A 17851-nucleotide genomic window follows, 5' to 3' on the forward strand; every position below is an offset into this window, starting at 1 on the left:
TTTCATAGTTTTTCTTTCTTGTTTACTGCTTATCTTTAATAATGTGCGTTTTATTCCTTTAGGTGACTCAGGATACACTATCTATCTGGGCAAATTTCGGGATGCCCAAAAGATCCTTCTGAATCCCCTGATTCAGAGAATTTCCCAGGGAGAGGTAATTTTATTACATTTACCCGTTTTTATTCTAAAAATTATCTCGCTTTTCTATTGGATGCAAATTTACTTTACTACGAGCATTGTAGGAACTTAGCTCCGTTTCTTTGCCTCAGGCAGAATTCTAGTGGCAGTTCCCTTGCATCAAATTACCCTGAAATTCCACTCTTGTGTCTGATTATTCTCTTTAAATTTATTTTCTCAAGACAGATAAGCAAAATTTGTGCCTATATTGTCATGTGGATAATGTAATCGACGTTTCATCATTATTTGTTCACAAAATTTCCATGAAAATTATAATTTTTATTACAAACAGATTTCTGCATTATTATTCTACACAAGAACTTTCGCCTGTTTCTTTTTCTTAGAATTTTCCTGTGACCTTTTGCTTAGTATGAAAGAAATACATGAAAAAAAAAAACACTAAGAAGTAGCCCAAACTGTTTGTAACAAGGTGGAGAAATGGTGCTGGGTCCACACCGTTTCGCGGGGAAAACAAAGCCAAGAAGTTTCACAAATCATAATTAGAGTTAAAATTAAATATTTTGAACTCTAATGTGTACCAGTACGAAACTGAGGGAGGAGAGTGTTCAGCTCAGGCAGTTTGCATCGGAATATTAAGTTGGAGTCATCTGCTGATGAGGTCTAAAAATGCCCAAACCGGCATAGACCTCTCAGCGTGAGTTTCGTACTGGTACGCATTAGTGTTCAAAAAATTTAATTTTGACTCTAATTTTAATTTTTGGAATTTCTTGACTTTGTTTTACCCGTGAAATGGTGTGGGCCCAGCACCATTTTTCCACCTTGAAAGAAATAAATATACAAATCTTCGTACATTTTTCTAGAAATTCGTTTTTATTAGAAAGAAAACAATGAGCTCCAAGAAGACTAGTGAAAGACGCACTACTCAATGATTTTTTTGCGCTCAGTCATTTGCACTTGGAAAAATATTAACATCTTTTTGTTGATTTCCTATTAAAGTTAGATTTGGATTGGTAAAGCAACCAAACAAAATTTGCAGTAAAGCCAAGAATACCTTAATCAATTGAAGTTGCATCCAGTTGGAATCTGTATGGATCGTTTTTACTGCTTAGGTTGGTAGGGAATTCTGATTACGTCAAATGCAGGACCATTGAATTCATTATTTTGATTGAGAGTACAGTCAAAGTAAAGTTTAAAATTTTGAACAGCGCATGCTGTATAACATCATCTGTGAAACACAATAGTGCCAATTATTGTGTCCAAAATACACTCCGAAGCTCCAGCAGAGACTCAAAGTCTTAATCATTTTATGAGACAGGGTGTGAATTAAAGCATTCTCATACATGTATCCTCTTCAAAATTTTTTGTCAAACACAATTTGGAATAATGGAAATTTCTGAAATCAACTCCCAACTAAGATATTAACGTTTTTAGTCTACGTTAGTCCCAGGAATTTTGAAGTGGCTACTCAGAAAAAAAAAAAACATTAGTCTACTCGAATCAAATTGTGCTTTACAGCAGTCTTGGTAGGCTTCTAATCGATCAGTGTCTCTTCTCTGTCCTGTGTTGTTAAAAGTGTTAAAAATTTGCAACAGCTGAACCAAAGCACTGAGATTGAGGTTTGCATTTTTTCACACCGCAGAGACAGTTTCAGTAACGTTTAGGGGGCGATCTGACTCGCCTAGACTTCCGTTTTTTTATGAGCAAGAGGTCTGAATTTACCTATCAAAAAACGTTAAATACTTGGGTAAGGACTTAATTTCAATAATTTTTGTAGCTTAAATTCGCACCTTGTGAGCGTGTGAGATGAAGTATGTTGTAGACTCATACAATTTTCAGGTGGCAATTTATCAGACTATCTCCCCCTTCTAGTTTCTTGGGGGGAGGGGGAGATGATTTTCTGATGTATTAATTCTGTAATCTGGAATTTAGTGTCAAGGGTTAACTTATTTTTATCAGAACTTACTACTGTTAGAACTCAACTACTGTACTGAACTAACTTTGTCAGAACTTATGCTCATCCAATTTGTTGCTTCTCTGTGTCAGGAACCTGTGGTTGTACAGGTTGTAGACCCTGCCGATGTGTTTGGAAATGTAAACAGCTTTAATCCTCCAAAGGATGAAGTCACTCCAGAGTTCCTCTCTTCATTAATAAGGTAAAAACTTGCTTCAGATACATCTCTTAGTAGGTCTCCAGAGCAAAAGTACCAATGCCCAGTGACAAAATGAATTAACGCGTCTGCGGTTCAAAAAGGGTGCAATTCGGTTGACAAGTTAACTAAAACTATATCCACAACTTGTACTTACTATGTCTAATTATTTGTCCTGGGTATTGAAAGGGTTAATGTTTGCTCATTCAAAAATTAAAAAGACTGGTTACATCAACATTTCCTACATTAATTTGCTCAGTAAAAAATCGAAAAATCTCAGTAACAGGGAGAAACTTTCGTGAGAAGCTGATACTGCCAGGCAAATTTAAATGACTCAACCTTAGAGTTTAGATTCCACCCTTTAGATTATTCTCCGTTTCCTACTATATGCAGAGAAACAGTTGGTAATGGTGCAATTCCTTTTCTTTCTTTTTTACAGGCGAGAGCTCAAGAGGGAACCTGAACGAATCATCATTGGAGCCCCAATTTTCGGAACGCAAAAGTTACTCCTACAATTAGCCCAAGAACTACAAGTATGCAAATGATTTTCTTAAATTTTTAAAGTGGATTGCCTGTGTTTAGTTTCATGTTTGGACTTTGAGTATTTGTAGACTGAGGTTCCTTTCCAAGAGAGACGATCATTAATAGTAAAAAAAATTTCTTGTCTCTAGATTTAAAAAATTGATTTTTTGCAAGAACTAGAGATGGAGAGATTTTGCCACTGTAAATATGTAAGGTGAGCCTGTGATTCTCAAAACCATGTAAAAACAATGATTACAAACATGCAGAACAAAATTATTCAAAATTGGTTGTTTTTTGGTTATTATTTAAAATCAAAGTTTTTCTGCAATCTTCTAAAAATTGTAGGAATTGTATCACAACAATATCAAATTTAAAAAATGTTGCAAAAGTCGTACAAAAATAACTGACGGTCAAGATTTGCTTTGAGCAGTTTGAATTTTGGTGATTTTGCCACTAGTATGCAGTATTGGTGGACTGCTAATTATGCTGGGTATTATGACTCCAAAATCAAAGCAGAAGTGACAATACGATGGTCTTAGTGGTGATTGCTGTACTGTTCTTTTTGTAAATATTCTTGTATAGAGTTGTAAATTCTGCACCTAACCTTGCGGAAGAGCAAAGTCAATTCCATGGGCAAACTGGCCCAGGGAGCTATCATACCTTGAACTCCAGCCGAAAGGGCTCCAATCCCTTTTAGCAAAGTTTAGGGGTTGCATAGGGCTTAATATAAAACTTGCGGAGACCCTCCAGGTCTCTATCGAAGGTCTTTAGCAGGAAGGGCCTCGAATCTCGTTTCGGCAGAGCCTGCCCCCTGAAAATTTCGAAACCAGTCCAAAACCTGGTCAATACTGTCTTGTTTGCTTTTCCAGTTGATGTTGAAGGTGCATTCAGTTCTGAGAAAATGTCCCAGATTTCTTTTTCATATCATATTAAGATTCTCTGTCTATCTTTCATTAAATTTGCAAGTAAAATGTAAATGTATGATTTTTCTTCACCTAATCCATCATTATTTTTTCAGATAACTCTAAAAGTGGACAGAGTGAGAGAGACAATTTTCTCTTTTCTGCAATTGAATGAGGATTTTTACAGTGCTAAGAAAAACCCAGATCATATAGAAGTAAAGGACTTGAGTAGTTTTTCATACAACTCTCAGCAGAAGTAAGTTTTTTCTCCTATACATCATCCTTTTATTTGTACCCTTAGTTCAGATCACTTTCCAACCAAAAATGGCAATCCTTTGTTTCAGACTGTGCAAACCTCGAGTTAGGTTAGGTTGGCCTCTGGGCGCAGTTTTTGACACACCTAAATCTCAATACACTCCAGCATAAAGAGGTCGTGTAGGAGGAGGGGGGGGAGGCGGGCACTCTCCCAAAAAAAATTTTAAATTGGGACCCTCTTTCAATACATTTACTGGCTTTGGGTCAGAACTGCCTTATTGACTGGCAAGTTTTCATCATTTTCCTGTGCATTTAAGCATGTCTGCGGGTCCTCCAAGAAGTACTAAATTGCTTAGTACTACTTAAATACCAGTAAGAAGCACTAGTGTCAAAGCAATTGGTAGAAACTGTGGTTTCTCCACATGTCTCTAGTCTCTAGAGACATGTCTCTTTGTTCAAGTCTCTATGTTCTGCTTTGGTCTGTTCCATTCTGTTTTGCTCCATTCTATCCATAATCCGCAGAATTATGGTGAAAGGCCACAGAGAACCTTAATGATAGGATTCACTAGTTTAATTTGATATTTCTTCTGACAGTCCGTTTTTGAGTTTTAAATAAGAAAAGAAATGCTTCTCATTGAGCTAAAAACTACTTGAAACTCAATTATTTCACAGTTATGGGTTGATTCTTTCCCACTAAAATTGGTCTTAACAGATTAGTAGGGTTGATTTTAGTTTATTTGGAAAAAATTGCACAGTTTCGGCCGTCGGCATTATGGCAAAGCTTTCTTTTAAGAAAATTCAAAACAAAATAAGGGGGTACCGTGCATTCTAATGAGGAAGTATTGAAATTAAGAGACATGCGATGCATGCATAATCAAGTTCAGTGATCTGATAAATGAGCAGGCAAAAAGTTAAAGGTGGACACAAGTTAAAGGAAACCTTCTCTCCCATGCCTTTATATTATGCTATTCCAATATATAAGCTGTATTTAAATGTGAATCTTGTCGATAAGAATACAGTATGTTAGAATAGTTCTGATTCAAGATAGCATCGCACAATAGTACTGATTCCAAACTGTGCCGAGTAGGAGAAACCAGAAAAGTGTTTCAGTATTCCCATTTTTCATTTATTCCGACTTAATATTCAACGGTATACAGGACGCAATTTTGGCCTAAAATGGAAACAAAAAAAATATTTGTGTTTGAAAGTAATTCTTGCACCAGACGTTTTGGACAAGTGTGAATCAGTGCAACGCACCATCTTTTGATTAATTCTGGACAATGAGTGAAATGGCAACTAAATTTTTCTCTCTTTTGCTAATCTTTGTAATAAATTCAATAACTTTTCTAGCAATGAATCACCTCAAATTCAGGAAACTCATATCTTTACTTGGCTCATACTTTTTAGGCTCAAACAAGGATGGGGGCAGTATATGAAAGTTCTCCCGCATCAGTCGATAGTTATTTGTATGATATTGGATTTATGGAATCTAATGTAAATGGGATGTACATCTCTGGAAGAGAGGTTTACACAATCAAAATGAAAACTGCTTGAACAGTTTTTTTTTTCTATCCTCTGACTCATCACAAGGCACTAAATTTTTTTCTTAAGCAATCAAGACCAATCCACCCAGGTCAGTCATTCCCATGGACGAATTTTGAAACCTTAATGCGCATTGGTGGCAGGAGGTTTAAATGCCATTCGTTTTCTGTGAGAGGAGCCAACTCAATGTCTTATCAACTGCATGGGAGTGAATTTCAAAAAATGCACAGTGACTGACCTATTTGGATTGGTCTCAATAGCAACGAAGGTTCAACAAGTGGTTGCGAAGCTGTGGTGCTGTCGAGTTGGCCACTTCATCAATTTAGTTGATTCCAAGCTAATGGGACTACTTTTTGCAATAAAGAACTGCAATTGCTGGCTTTTACCTAGAAGCATCTGTCTGCATGGGAAAACTGTGAGCACATGCTGTTTCTAAAATGAGCCAGTAATCATTGTTACTAATTGCAGAATGTAGTTCAATCAATCATAGTTTTCTGATAATGATCAACCCACTGTTATCTATCAAAAGTTTGCCACTCCATCTCCCAACAGCTCTAATCCAATTGGTTTTTATTTCAGGAAAGTCATCTTCAGTCCAGGCTCCAGGTTTGAAAATGCGGTGTACGTCAAAATCGGATCACTACCATGTGATGAATTGACTGATGAGAAGTTGTCATATGGAAGTAACATATTTTATTTCCTACCAAATGTTCACACCGTCACTCAAGATGACTTGGGTATATTTCTTGATAAGCTCAAGCCAAGAAAAATTCTGGATCTCCCACCATTGTTAATTGAAGCGTGGAAGATTAGCAACTACAACAGAGAAGGCAACTTTGTCCCAAGAATGAGGTCTCGTCACAACTCTAGGATACTATCCAAAGGATTTCTTACGAATTACAAAACCAACCCAAAAATTCTACCCAAAGATCTTCAAGAAATTTTTAGTCACTCTCGGCGACAGAGATCGGCAGCACCTCGGTGTGACAGTGAATCTTCTCCAAATTCAGACAAGGAGCTAACGGTAGTCAGTGTCGAAGGTGACAGTGAAAAAACCGTTGAACTTGTTGAGCAGGATTCAAAACTGTTCTGGAAAAAGCCTGAAGACTTGCTGAATCAGAGTAGATTAACATCAAGTAATTTGACAAAGAATGAAGTTTCCGAGGAGCGAAGCAAGCTTATGCAGAGCTACTTGGCATCCGAATCTGAGCGACTAAAAGGATCCAAGTCCTCAGACCCTGTAACCAAAGCTGTGATAAGACCTGATAGAAAAGCCGCACCCAAGAGAGTATTTATTCAGGTTGAGGAGCAAAAAATTACTGTGCGTAAGTATAGGATCCTCAACAGTCCTCCTTGCAGCAGAGAAAACTTAAGTTGGAAGCAAAAATTTGACTGTGATCGTAAATTAAGTTCATCCCCAGAAGAAGAAGTAGTAGATTCAGTTTCGGATGATGTTCCAACACACAACACCCATCTGAGGCTTAAGCAGCTCTTGCAAAAGTCATTACGCTCAGGAACTACACAAACACCAATTCCAATTTGCAGAGTTGTTCTCCATAAATCATCCTCGCTCCCATCCGATAATATCTGTGATACTAAGTTTGAAAGTAAGAAAAGTCTTCTGACGTATAAAAAGAAAGAGCGAAACAATAAAAGAAAAATGGGGAATATTTCTTCAAAGTTAGAGCTGAGGCAGGCTAAAGAATTGAAAGAAATGAGGAAAGAATTAAAGAATCTTTTGATCAATGGGACATCTAATTTATGTCCTGTCAATCTTGAGTCCCCTAACAGCTCATTACCCTACCCAAATAAGACATCTCTTTCATCAGAACAAAGAGACTCTAGCAAAGAAAAGGACTTGAGGGCCAGTTTCAAATATGGGCAGAAAAACCAACTCAAGGCTGAGTCTCTAGTGGATGGGAACTTGAACACACAGAGTGAAATGAACTGCTCTACAACCAAGAAAAAGAGCCTGCAAGAGCGAGAATTGCAGTCTCTCATCATTGACGGAACTCCAAATTTATGCCCCATTAACTGTGCTGCTTCAGATAGCTCCGTTGATGACATTAAAAGAGAAGAATTCAATAATCGTGCTAGGAGAAAATGTGAGCCCAAAGAAGGTTCAATTAATCACAAGTCAAATATCAAGGAAGTACCTAGAACTTCAAGTGATGGAAGTTGCTCCATATCTAAAGAGAAAAACCAGCATGTCGTAACCTGTAGTAAAACTCGAAATTCATCTCAAATAAACAGTCAACCTGACAACCCAGTTTACAGGAATATAAATGAAAAACTGAAAAGCAATTCAATGAGGTTAGCTGGAAACAGGAGTCATGAAAACAGACACCCAAAAGATTCAAAACCTAATGGATTTTCCTCCTCTGAGCCGAGTTGTGAGTTAGAAGCAGACTTTTCTGAAATTAATTCCAAAGAAGATTCCCGAAGAAGATTTAGAAGTTGTAGAAAAATAGAAAATCCAAACTCAGAAAATGTTGAAAACTTGTCAACATCCATTAATGAAGGTAGTAAAAGCCTCAAAGTAAATGGAGCTTTAGACTTAGGTAGTAGTGATTCAAGTAGACTTTCATTGGAAAACAACGATGATAAATTTGTTGAAAGTCTTAAAGTAAGACAGACATGTACGAAAAGAAAATTAGCGGAGGCCTTTACCAGCCCCACCTCCATGATCTATTCAAGAAAACTGAGAAAATACTCAGATTCCAGCTATGAACATTCTGAAGTTGTGTCCAGTCATGAAACTGAACTTGGCCATGAAGTTGGTAATTCAAACTGTATTCCTCAAAAATGGGGAAGGAAAACAACTGATCAGAGTCAAAAGACTCATATCTACCCACCGCAAGGTGAGAATTTAAAGAAGTTGATCTCAAGTGGGTTGAAAAGTCTACTGGTACGAAAGATGGAAGAGGAATTTAAAGCAGGGCTCAGTAGGAATCAAGGGAGCCAGCAGTCAGAAAAAAATTCTATCAAAGCTAGCGCACAACCTGAAACTAAAATCCCTTGTGTTTCAGGGAAGAGAGACCTTTTCTCTGCGCCAAGGGAGTCAAGAAATTCAAATGTGCCAGAAAAATCAAGCCCACAAAACAGAGCCAAGAGCAAGGAAACTACATGTAAATCACACACAAGCTCTTTTCAGAGAGAGTTAAATAATTTAACTGCAGATGGCAGCGATAAAGTTTGTCCCATCAGTATTCTCTGTGATAATGATGATGATTTAATTTCAAGGAAGCTCAGAATTAGTAAGTTTCAGGTGGAACAAGACTCAAATAAGGTAAGTAAAACGTGTGAAAAGGGATCAGAAGTTGATAACAAAACGAGAGCCACCCGGCACCGTGGGAGTTTGAAAGAACTTGAAAATTTAACCATTGATGGAACTCCTAAGCTTTGTCCTGTCAATATTTCCTGCAATGAAGATGGTTTGATCTCAAGCATGCTAAAAGTCAATGAGTCTCAGGCAGAGAATAGTGCAGAAATAACAAGAACAGACCTTGTAAATGGAGCCAAAGTTGATAGAAAAATTGGAATTTGGAATGAAGATAGAACACCTACGAAATTGGACCCTTCTCCTTCACAGGTAATAGATTATCGTGGGAAAAACTGGTCCAAGGAGCTGAAAAAATTGAGTATTGATGGAACTTCGAAAATGTGCTCTGGAAATAAAATTCCTGCTGAGGACCTGTTCAGTGCACGTAAACTTAAAGAGAAATTTGATATAATCTTTAATCAGCCATCAACAACTCAAAAATCTAGGCCAGGACCTAACCTAGAAAGGAAAACCAACAACAGTGTTTTTCTCTCGCAGAAAAAACTAGTAAATGCTTCCAACCATGCCGATGGAGTCAGTTCATTATCTTACACACCTATAGTAAATACTGGAGCTGATTTTAATATTCCAAGTCTCAAAGATATGAGGAAGCCATCTTCTAATTCTATTGCAACAAGTAAAGGTGGAGCAAACTCAGAAACTGAAATTCTACAGAAGTCTGATCCGAACTATAGAACCAACCAAGAGAACAGACCAATGGAATCTTTGGCAAGCAGTGAACCCTCGCAGTCTACTCATCGTAAACTCCCCACAAGAGAAAATAAGAGGAAGAACAAACTAAATTTTGAGCTAAAAAATTTAGCTATCGAAGGCACTCATAACCTCTGTCCACTAAATCTCACATCTAGTCATAAAGTCCTCTCACAACCCTGGAAGGAAGAGCAAACATCATATAACAATTTTTCTAATGGATACCTTAAAAGTAAGGTGTCCAAAAATGCTGCGTTTAATGGAGCTCAATCACTGAAGGAAAAGCTTAACAATGAGGTAACAAAATGTATTCTTAACGGTACAACTGACTCAAATGGATTATCTCCCATGTTTGTTTCAGAAACTAAGGAGAATTTGAAAGAACTTAGTAAAATAAGCAAGAACCAAAATAATGAGGCTGTTTTGAAATCAAAAAAATGTGAAAGAGATCTTTCTGACAAGTCTCGCTCAATTAAAGAAAATGAAGATGGAAACCGACAAATCTTTCAAGAGAAATGTACCAGGTCCACAGTTTTAGCAGCTGAAAATCCGGATGAAGTAGAATTGATTCAAATCAAAAGAGAACGCTCTACTATCAATTTCTGGGATGATTTAACTGGAATTGACATTACCAAGATCAAACCATGCAGCAGGAAGACAGTGAAATTCACTCCAACACCTATCACATCTCGTGCTTCATCTGTTCAATCATTTCAGATGTCACCGATGAAACATTTCCTATCACATGAAATTAAAGAAGATCTAATCAATGGAATGAGGCACAATTTATCAGTGAAAGTTCAGAAATTTGATAACAGCAACTATGCAGACCTTGATTCGCCCAAATGTTTACCTAACTCTCCTGCAAAGAGTTCAAAAGTGGGCAACACTAGTTCTATGAAGTTGCTACTGAACACACCAAGTAAGAAAGAGAACAAATCAAGTCCAACAAAATCATTGTTGAGATCTGCAAGTCTGTCAAAATCCTTGCTGGAATCGCCCTCGAATCAAAGTTTGTTAAACCGGAAATATGAAGCAGGCACATATGAAAAACCTCGTTCACAATCCTCTGCCCAGAAAAAATTGCTGGGCAAAGAGTTGAAAGCTCTTCAGGAAAACTTACTGGAAGCTCGCTTGGAAATTCTCTCAGGCTTACGTCCTAAGAGACTACGTCAGAAATTTGATAAGAGCAACAACAAGGAGCTTGATTTGCAAGAGCTTTCACTTAATACCCCTGCAAAGAATTCGAAAGTGGGAAATACTAGGGCCATGAAGTTACTATCAAGCACACCAATCAAGAAAGAGAAGAACACCAGTCCAACAAATTCATTGTTGAGATCTACAAGTTCGTCTGAATCATTGCTGACGTTGCCCTCAAGTCAAACTTTGTTTAATCGAAAACATGAAGCAGATAGCTACAAAAAAGTTTCTTCACAATCCTCTGCCCGGAGAAAATCGCTCAACAAAGAGTTGAAAGCCTTACAAGAAAATTTACTGGAAGCTCGCCTGGAAATTCTTTCAGGTTTACGACCAATGAGGTTGCGCCAACCTGTAAAGAAGCCAAAAAAACTGTACAGTTCAAGTGGCATGAAAGTTCAAAAGGTGGAAAGATCGAGGCCTTTTTCAACAGTTAAGATGTTAGTTGACTGTTTGAAGGAAAGTTCAGATCATGATTGCAATCTTGACCTTTCAAGGGTTACTAATTTTGAGGTCAGTCGGCCATCGGACCGATTCAAAGTTGCAAAGAAAGATGACAGCCGCAAGAAAAATTGCAGTCTCAAATCATGTTCTGTTCTTGTGGAAGATATCCAAGAAAAAACAAAATTTTTCCGTCTTCTTGGTTTACAGTTGAGCAGTATGGTCCCGAAGCGGCCTGTGTCTAAGAAGGAAAAGATCACCAATCTAAGCTTTTATCAATTTCCCAAAAGATTTAAAAGATGGAAACGTAAACCCAATGGGGTAGATTACTATTGTTGAAGTCAGGTTCCAAATGACACTGAAAATACAGTACAAGTGCAGCAGTCAGTGTAACTTGTATTGATAAAGTGAATTCATTGCAAAATCTCGCAATTACTTTCAAGTTTCATTAATCAAGAAACTTTTAAATCTCTTATTTATTTTTTTACTAACATAAATCACACAACTATTAACCTAAGATAGAGTAATTACCAAACTAATTTTAGTGTAAACCCACACTAAGACCTGGCATTTGCTTTTTTCTGTGAAAGCAGTTCACTGCATCGTTTCGTAGTTTCCTCATTAATGCACTATTACACCTCAAAACATTTTAAGTTCCATTTTATCTCTTGCAAACATGTGCAACCTTTAAGATCCCAAATTTGTAATTTTACACTTAAACCTCTGTAAATTTTGTATAGCGAAAATTCTTTGACAGTTGATAGCCTTGTACATTTTGTGATCAGGGTTTGTACAAAAATTGTATTTATTCATCAGTAAATGTGTGTCGCTATTTAAATAAACACTGAGATATATCTACTAAACATTTTCTCCTTCGAAATTAGGTTTTTGTTAAGCTACAAAAGTTCTGTGGTATCAAACCTCAGTACTCAGCCAATAATTTGTTTTTAAAAATCTCTTTTTATTTTTGAAGAACTCAGAAAAGCAAATTACATTTCATGTGACAGTTATGTTTTTTAAACCAAGGAGGTTCTTTCGTTTTTCTTTTTCAATACTACATCTATTTCTCAAATTTTTGAACTTCATCTGTTTGTTTCAAATTCTCAAAATTTATCAGTTTTAAAAAAATAAGTAAGGAAACACTGATCGCAACACCTGTTTTACCGCGACAGAGCTCTGATAAAAATACGAAATAAATATTTGATTTTCTTTTCTTATGTAAACCATCCCTTTAGGAAAGACCTTCACTTCTGATCTCTTTATCTGAAGTTTAGAGTGAATTTATCCTAGTCAGGTATGAAAAACTGTCTCTTCAAGGATGAAGACTTCTAACAAATGTTTCTTCATCCTTGGAGACAAAACACATGCTTCTATTACCATTTTGTCAATCGAGAGACTGCTTGAATGCTGTTTCATGGAGCTGATATCATTTGGACATCGAGTGTCCTATTCCTCAATAACTTTATTTTTTGGACCCCTCGATTGTTTAACCGACACAACTGTGTGAAACATATCTCAGTTAATTCCATAAATGTTTGGGTCAAATATGTGCCAAAATGTGACCAAATTCAATTTCAAATGTTTAATAGAGAGTTCGCTCTCTCAAATTCTTCTCTTGAATAGCTCAGATATTGTACATTATTGTCGGTCCTCTCTCCCACTCCCTCCAACCATCTCATCATTAAAGTTGTAAAGTCATTAGCTTTGTTGGGTATTATCTGTAGCTCTGCCTTAGGAGGGAAGAAACTTGGAAAGTAAATTAAGGCTATGTGATACATGTGACATTTTTTGCCAAGAGATTTATGACACATCATAAGTGTGATTTCTTTTATGAACATTTATGATCTGTCCTTTTTCTTGTAGGTTTTGTTAATATTTTCTGTTTTTACTGATTCTTCTTCAGTGAGAAGTTTAATTTGTTTTAAGCACCGTTTAAATCCGTCACCGCAAAGAATCTACCATGTTATATGTATATATTATATTTACATATGTGTATAGTTATGTTTCCAAAGGAATGCTTCTAAATTTTTGGCATGTACAGTTATCGTATTATACTTTTATTTTTTCTAAACGGTTAATTTATTCTTTATTGTTTTATATTGTACACTGTTACGCTTTCATATCAAGAAATGTCGTTGCTAAAGTGTTCCATATTGTAGAATTCTGATGGAAATGGGTCTAAATTTTCGGAATTGAATGCTAATATCCTGCACTTTTTGATCGTAAATTCCTCCTCACAAATTCCTGTGACATCATCTACTCATTTAATTATATGTTCTTACAACATATCCATAAGACAATCAAGGCGCAACAAAAATTCACCTTTTGATATTGGAATGAAACGTCACCCGCCTTATTTAACATTATGTACAATCTGTTCCAATGGTGCTTCCTCAATTTTTATCATTCCCATAAAATTGATAAAGTATGGATATTTTGTGCAAAAGAATAGAAAAAAATCACTCTTACATGATGGATCAATTCCGCAGAAATTTTTTTCAAACTTCCAAGACTGATGAAGGTGCAAGGCCCATTCTCAATTCTATGTATGCATGCTCAATTAAAAAATATTTTGTGGAGTCATGTATAGACTAACTGACGAGAGTGGAATTTGTTGCAATGTTACGTTTTGTTCATTTTAACGTATTATAAACTGTGAGGTTGAAAGGCTGAGGTATTGTGTTGCTTGGTGGACACACCACAATTAAAGTAAAAAAATGATTAAAATCATAAAGTCTCAAACTATAATTTAGCGTTCAAAGAGAAATTCAGTGAAGCAAAATATTAAGGTTTTTTGAAGTAACATCACATCAGAGCTTCTAATGTTGTGTCCTGAATGGCACCTAAAAATTTTCTATGTGTAATCCGCACCCTCCTATGAACCGTATTACTGTAAGGAATGTGCTCATTAATTGTGATAATATGTAAATATGAGATTCCTACACTAAATTGTTAAAGCACTGTTTTGTTGCTAAGGTGATCGTTATCTGTTAAAATTTATCCACATTTTTACCCATTTAACTACTTATTCTTTGCTTAAAAAGCTATTAAAGCAGGATGACATTCAAACCACTTTTTAAAATTACCTAAAAGCACTGTTCGAGAGAAAGAGAAGGACCACATTGTTACACCTCTACCATTTCCTAACTTAAAATACATTTTTCTTATGTGACATTCCTTTCTCTTGATACAATTAAATGGCCGAAGGATGATACCCATGCCAATAATTTTAAATCGTTTGTTTCCTTTAAACCAAGTAAAACTCATCAGCACCAAGTGCTCAGATCTAGCAAGAAAAACGTTGTCGTTCTTTTTCTAATGACTAAAAAATTGCCCTATGTAAAAGTGGGCCCAACTGACTTAGGTCAGACTGATTCTGAGTCAGGGAGCTAGACTGCCTTGTGTAACAAATTACTCTGACAAGAACAGTAGTTATCATGATGTTATTCCTGTATTTCCTCTCAGCTCAGTAGGAGTTGATCAGCTCCTCATACATAATACACATACCTGGAAACCTGTATACACACATGGCAGGAAAAATACTCTCATTGTGACAAATAATAATTAAAATTTTGAGGCAATCATTGAATTTAACTTAATTAAATGAGGGTAAACACAGTTGTAGTATCGGAGTCCAGTTTTTTTTCCCAATTGACTTGCGCTCTCAAACTGCCCTTGATAATCATAATCGTAGCAGTTACTTAATTTCAGAGAAAATTTCTCAAGAAAAATTCTATTGTCATTTTTCTAAATTTTGCAAGTGTTTTGGTCGAGAATGATTCTTTTGGCTCATGCGCCAGGGCTGTCATCTTTTTGGCTAGAAAGTCAAAATCTTCCAAAATTTTTCACTCAGTGGATGCGATATATCGCATGTCAGTTCCGCTTTGCCAAAAACTGGGGACTAATCGTTCTAAGTATGAGTGTATCAAAGCCCAAAGTATAACTGCAAATGAAATTTTTCCAAATAGTCTGTACGTTTTCATATCTGTTGCATCATCGACGAAGAATACAAATTCCAATGATCTGACGCCTGGATTTAAACTTCCTGGTAGAGTGTCGCCCACCAGAATATTTGCAATTTTTAATGTTATAAAGCTTTAGCAAACTGTTTTTAAAACCGAAACTACCAAAATTTAAAACCAACGAGGTAGCTTGAAATTTTGCACCAAACACCCATACTCTCTCTACTGTAGATTTATCCTGTATTTTCTGTATAGTTTATTACGATTGTATTTAACTTTGTACGTACTAATCTAATCTCTATGGTTATTTTGTTCTGTGTATTTCATGCAAATTATTTATTATTGTAGTTTGTATAAACAGGGGCTTGCCGCAGAATCTCCCCAAACTTTGAATGATCTTCCCAGTGGTACCTTGTTTACTTGAAAGCAATTCTTTATTTTGGTCTATAGTTTCTGATCAATTTCTTGTATTGATCTATTGTAAAACTTCCTTTATCAACTTTTAATTTATTGTTCTAGAGTTTATTTTTTATTAACTCTTTCTTTTTCGTGGACTCATCATTTTATCTTGTACTGCTGTAATTAATTAATTTCAAATACATTTTCCATCCATGGAATCTTTTAATCTTCTTCATTCATGTGATATCCAGTGAGGCACTGTAAACATACCTACAGAAATAATTTAGTACATGGCCCATTTTATCATTTTTTAACAAAATTAATTAGTTTATATTAAGTCTGTGTCAAGGAGCAAAAAGACAACCCTTCTTTTTTCCCGCAAACCGAATTAGGAATTTAGGTTGAATAGAATAACATCAAAATTATTGTTGTGTTTTGATGGTAGCGTTGTGACAACGTTTTTACAGTCTCTTTATGCTGGGTGAGAAAGCACTATGCAACACATGGGAAGCACTATGGAAATGAAACACACAGGTATCAGTATTTCTGGAAATCAACTGGAAAATAAGATGAAAATGTTTACAATTAACATTGGTTGAATGGCAATTATAGGAATGTTAGTAGTTTACAACAGTAGTAGAATAATAGTTTGTCTACTCTAACTTCCATTCAATCTGTGTTAATGATACTTGCTAATATCTCGCTCAGGAGTTGATTTCCAAATTTCTTACTGTGTGAATTGTTTTTTCCATATTACATGTAATATTATTTTTTTTTCTAGTTCAGACCTTGCTTAATGGCCCATTGTTAGTTGAATAGTTCAACTTAATAGAGGACCAATAAAGATTCAGGTAGCCATCAGCTCCAGATTTATTTATTTGACTCAAGTCTCTATATTGTTATCAAATCGAGCATAAGAGTTCAGTAACTGAAACAACTATTAATTGCAACCCAAGCCTTAAAATATCCTCTTTCTTGGAAATTTTATCCACTACGCTTTCAGGCCCAAAGTATGCGCCAAGCAAAAAATTGAAAACGGTCAACATTTCTCCATTTTTCTCATTGTTTGCTAACAGGAGGAAGCCAAAAAAAAGAAAAAATAATAAAAAAAACTAGTTTAATACAAAAATTTCCCCAAGATAGGGCAAGAGTGCTACTCACAAAACTTTTTTCTTTCAAGCTCTCGTTCTTGCGGGTAGGTACTTAGAGGAATATATTGTCATCTTCGGGGGAATGAAAGGTTTGGTTATTTTATAGGACACCATGACTTTTTTTGTTGCATTGCGAATGCTAACATCCACAGTAGTATAACAACGAAAAAACTAGCAAAATAATTTTAAGGAGACAAATTTTTAAAAAACTATTGCAAAATTCGCTTCCTGATACCCTATTCTTAGGTGTTGACTTTAGTAAAATTTACAGGAGATAAAACATAAATAAAAAACTGTTAAAGAACGACATTGAAAAATAGTTTATTTCTCAGAGACTTTCCAAGCGGGAGAGGGGTGTAGGGGCCGTTTGAGGCCCACTCTGCCACGCTAAGAACAAAAGCCATATGAATTTTCAGGTACTGCCAAATTTTCTTTGAAAATTACTTTATGGAAAAATTCGTTAGTATTTTTCTTCACACATTTTTCAGACAATTTTGTTTTCAATATAATCTAAAAATATCTGCAAATTAAAAAAAAAATATTAAAAACTTTCTGCAACAATGCATGACAACCGGGTGAAATTTGGCAACTTCCAAATGTTCATACGGCGTTCATCCTTACCACGGCAGCCGGATTTACCTATGTAAATCCGGCTCTGGCTGCCGTGGGCGGCAATAAGTAGTTTATTGCCGCCCATGGGCCGCCTGTATTTTGCCGCCCCCTTCTCATTCGTTTTGAAACATAATAAAAACCATCAAGCGAACGTGCCGGAGGGGGAGGGGTGCATAAGACGCGTTTACCTGCTCGTGTTGAATACATTTTTTGCGAAAGCCCTGTCAACACTACTAGGAATTTCACGGAACTTTGCTTCTCCATTTATAAGAAATGAACCAAAAAATTATGAAAGAACAAACGTGAATGTGGTATAATAATTTTAACTTCTGCCGCTACGCCGCGCTGATCGAACTGTGTTTGGCGCAATGCGTGAAGTATTCCTGCAGTCTTGTAGGCGCTATGCGTTTCACACCCACCGTTCCTGACCGCACTGTGTTTGGCGCAATGGGTGAAGTATTCATGCAGTCTTGCAGGCGCTAATATGTGTACATGCCGACCGCCGCGCCGAGGGCTGGTCCTTTTCATCTCAAGTCCTCGTCACAATTCG

At 36.2% G+C, this 17851-nt stretch overlaps 1 protein-coding gene across 2 annotated transcripts in view; it reads left to right on the forward strand.

The window, feature by feature from the left end:
- LOC109044239 (uncharacterized) overlaps positions 1-15756 on the forward strand; it is a 41505-nt gene extending 25749 nt beyond the window's left edge. For both annotated transcript variants that reach the window (XM_019061839.2, XM_019061838.2), the window contains exons 4-8: positions 63-154; positions 2182-2291; positions 2725-2818; positions 3826-3965; positions 6086-15756. In XM_019061839.2, the coding sequence (XP_018917384.2) occupies positions 63-154; positions 2182-2291; positions 2725-2818; positions 3826-3965; positions 6086-11516 (5867 nt within the window). In that variant the 3' untranslated portion in view covers positions 11517-15756. The remainder of the gene's footprint in view (positions 1-62; positions 155-2181; positions 2292-2724; positions 2819-3825; positions 3966-6085) is intronic.
- The last annotated feature ends 2095 nt before the right edge of the window (positions 15757-17851 follow it).

The sequence above is a fragment of the Bemisia tabaci genome, chromosome 3 (assembly GCF_918797505.1).
Source record: "Bemisia tabaci chromosome 3, PGI_BMITA_v3".
Taxonomy (NCBI): domain Eukaryota; kingdom Metazoa; phylum Arthropoda; class Insecta; order Hemiptera; family Aleyrodidae; genus Bemisia; species Bemisia tabaci.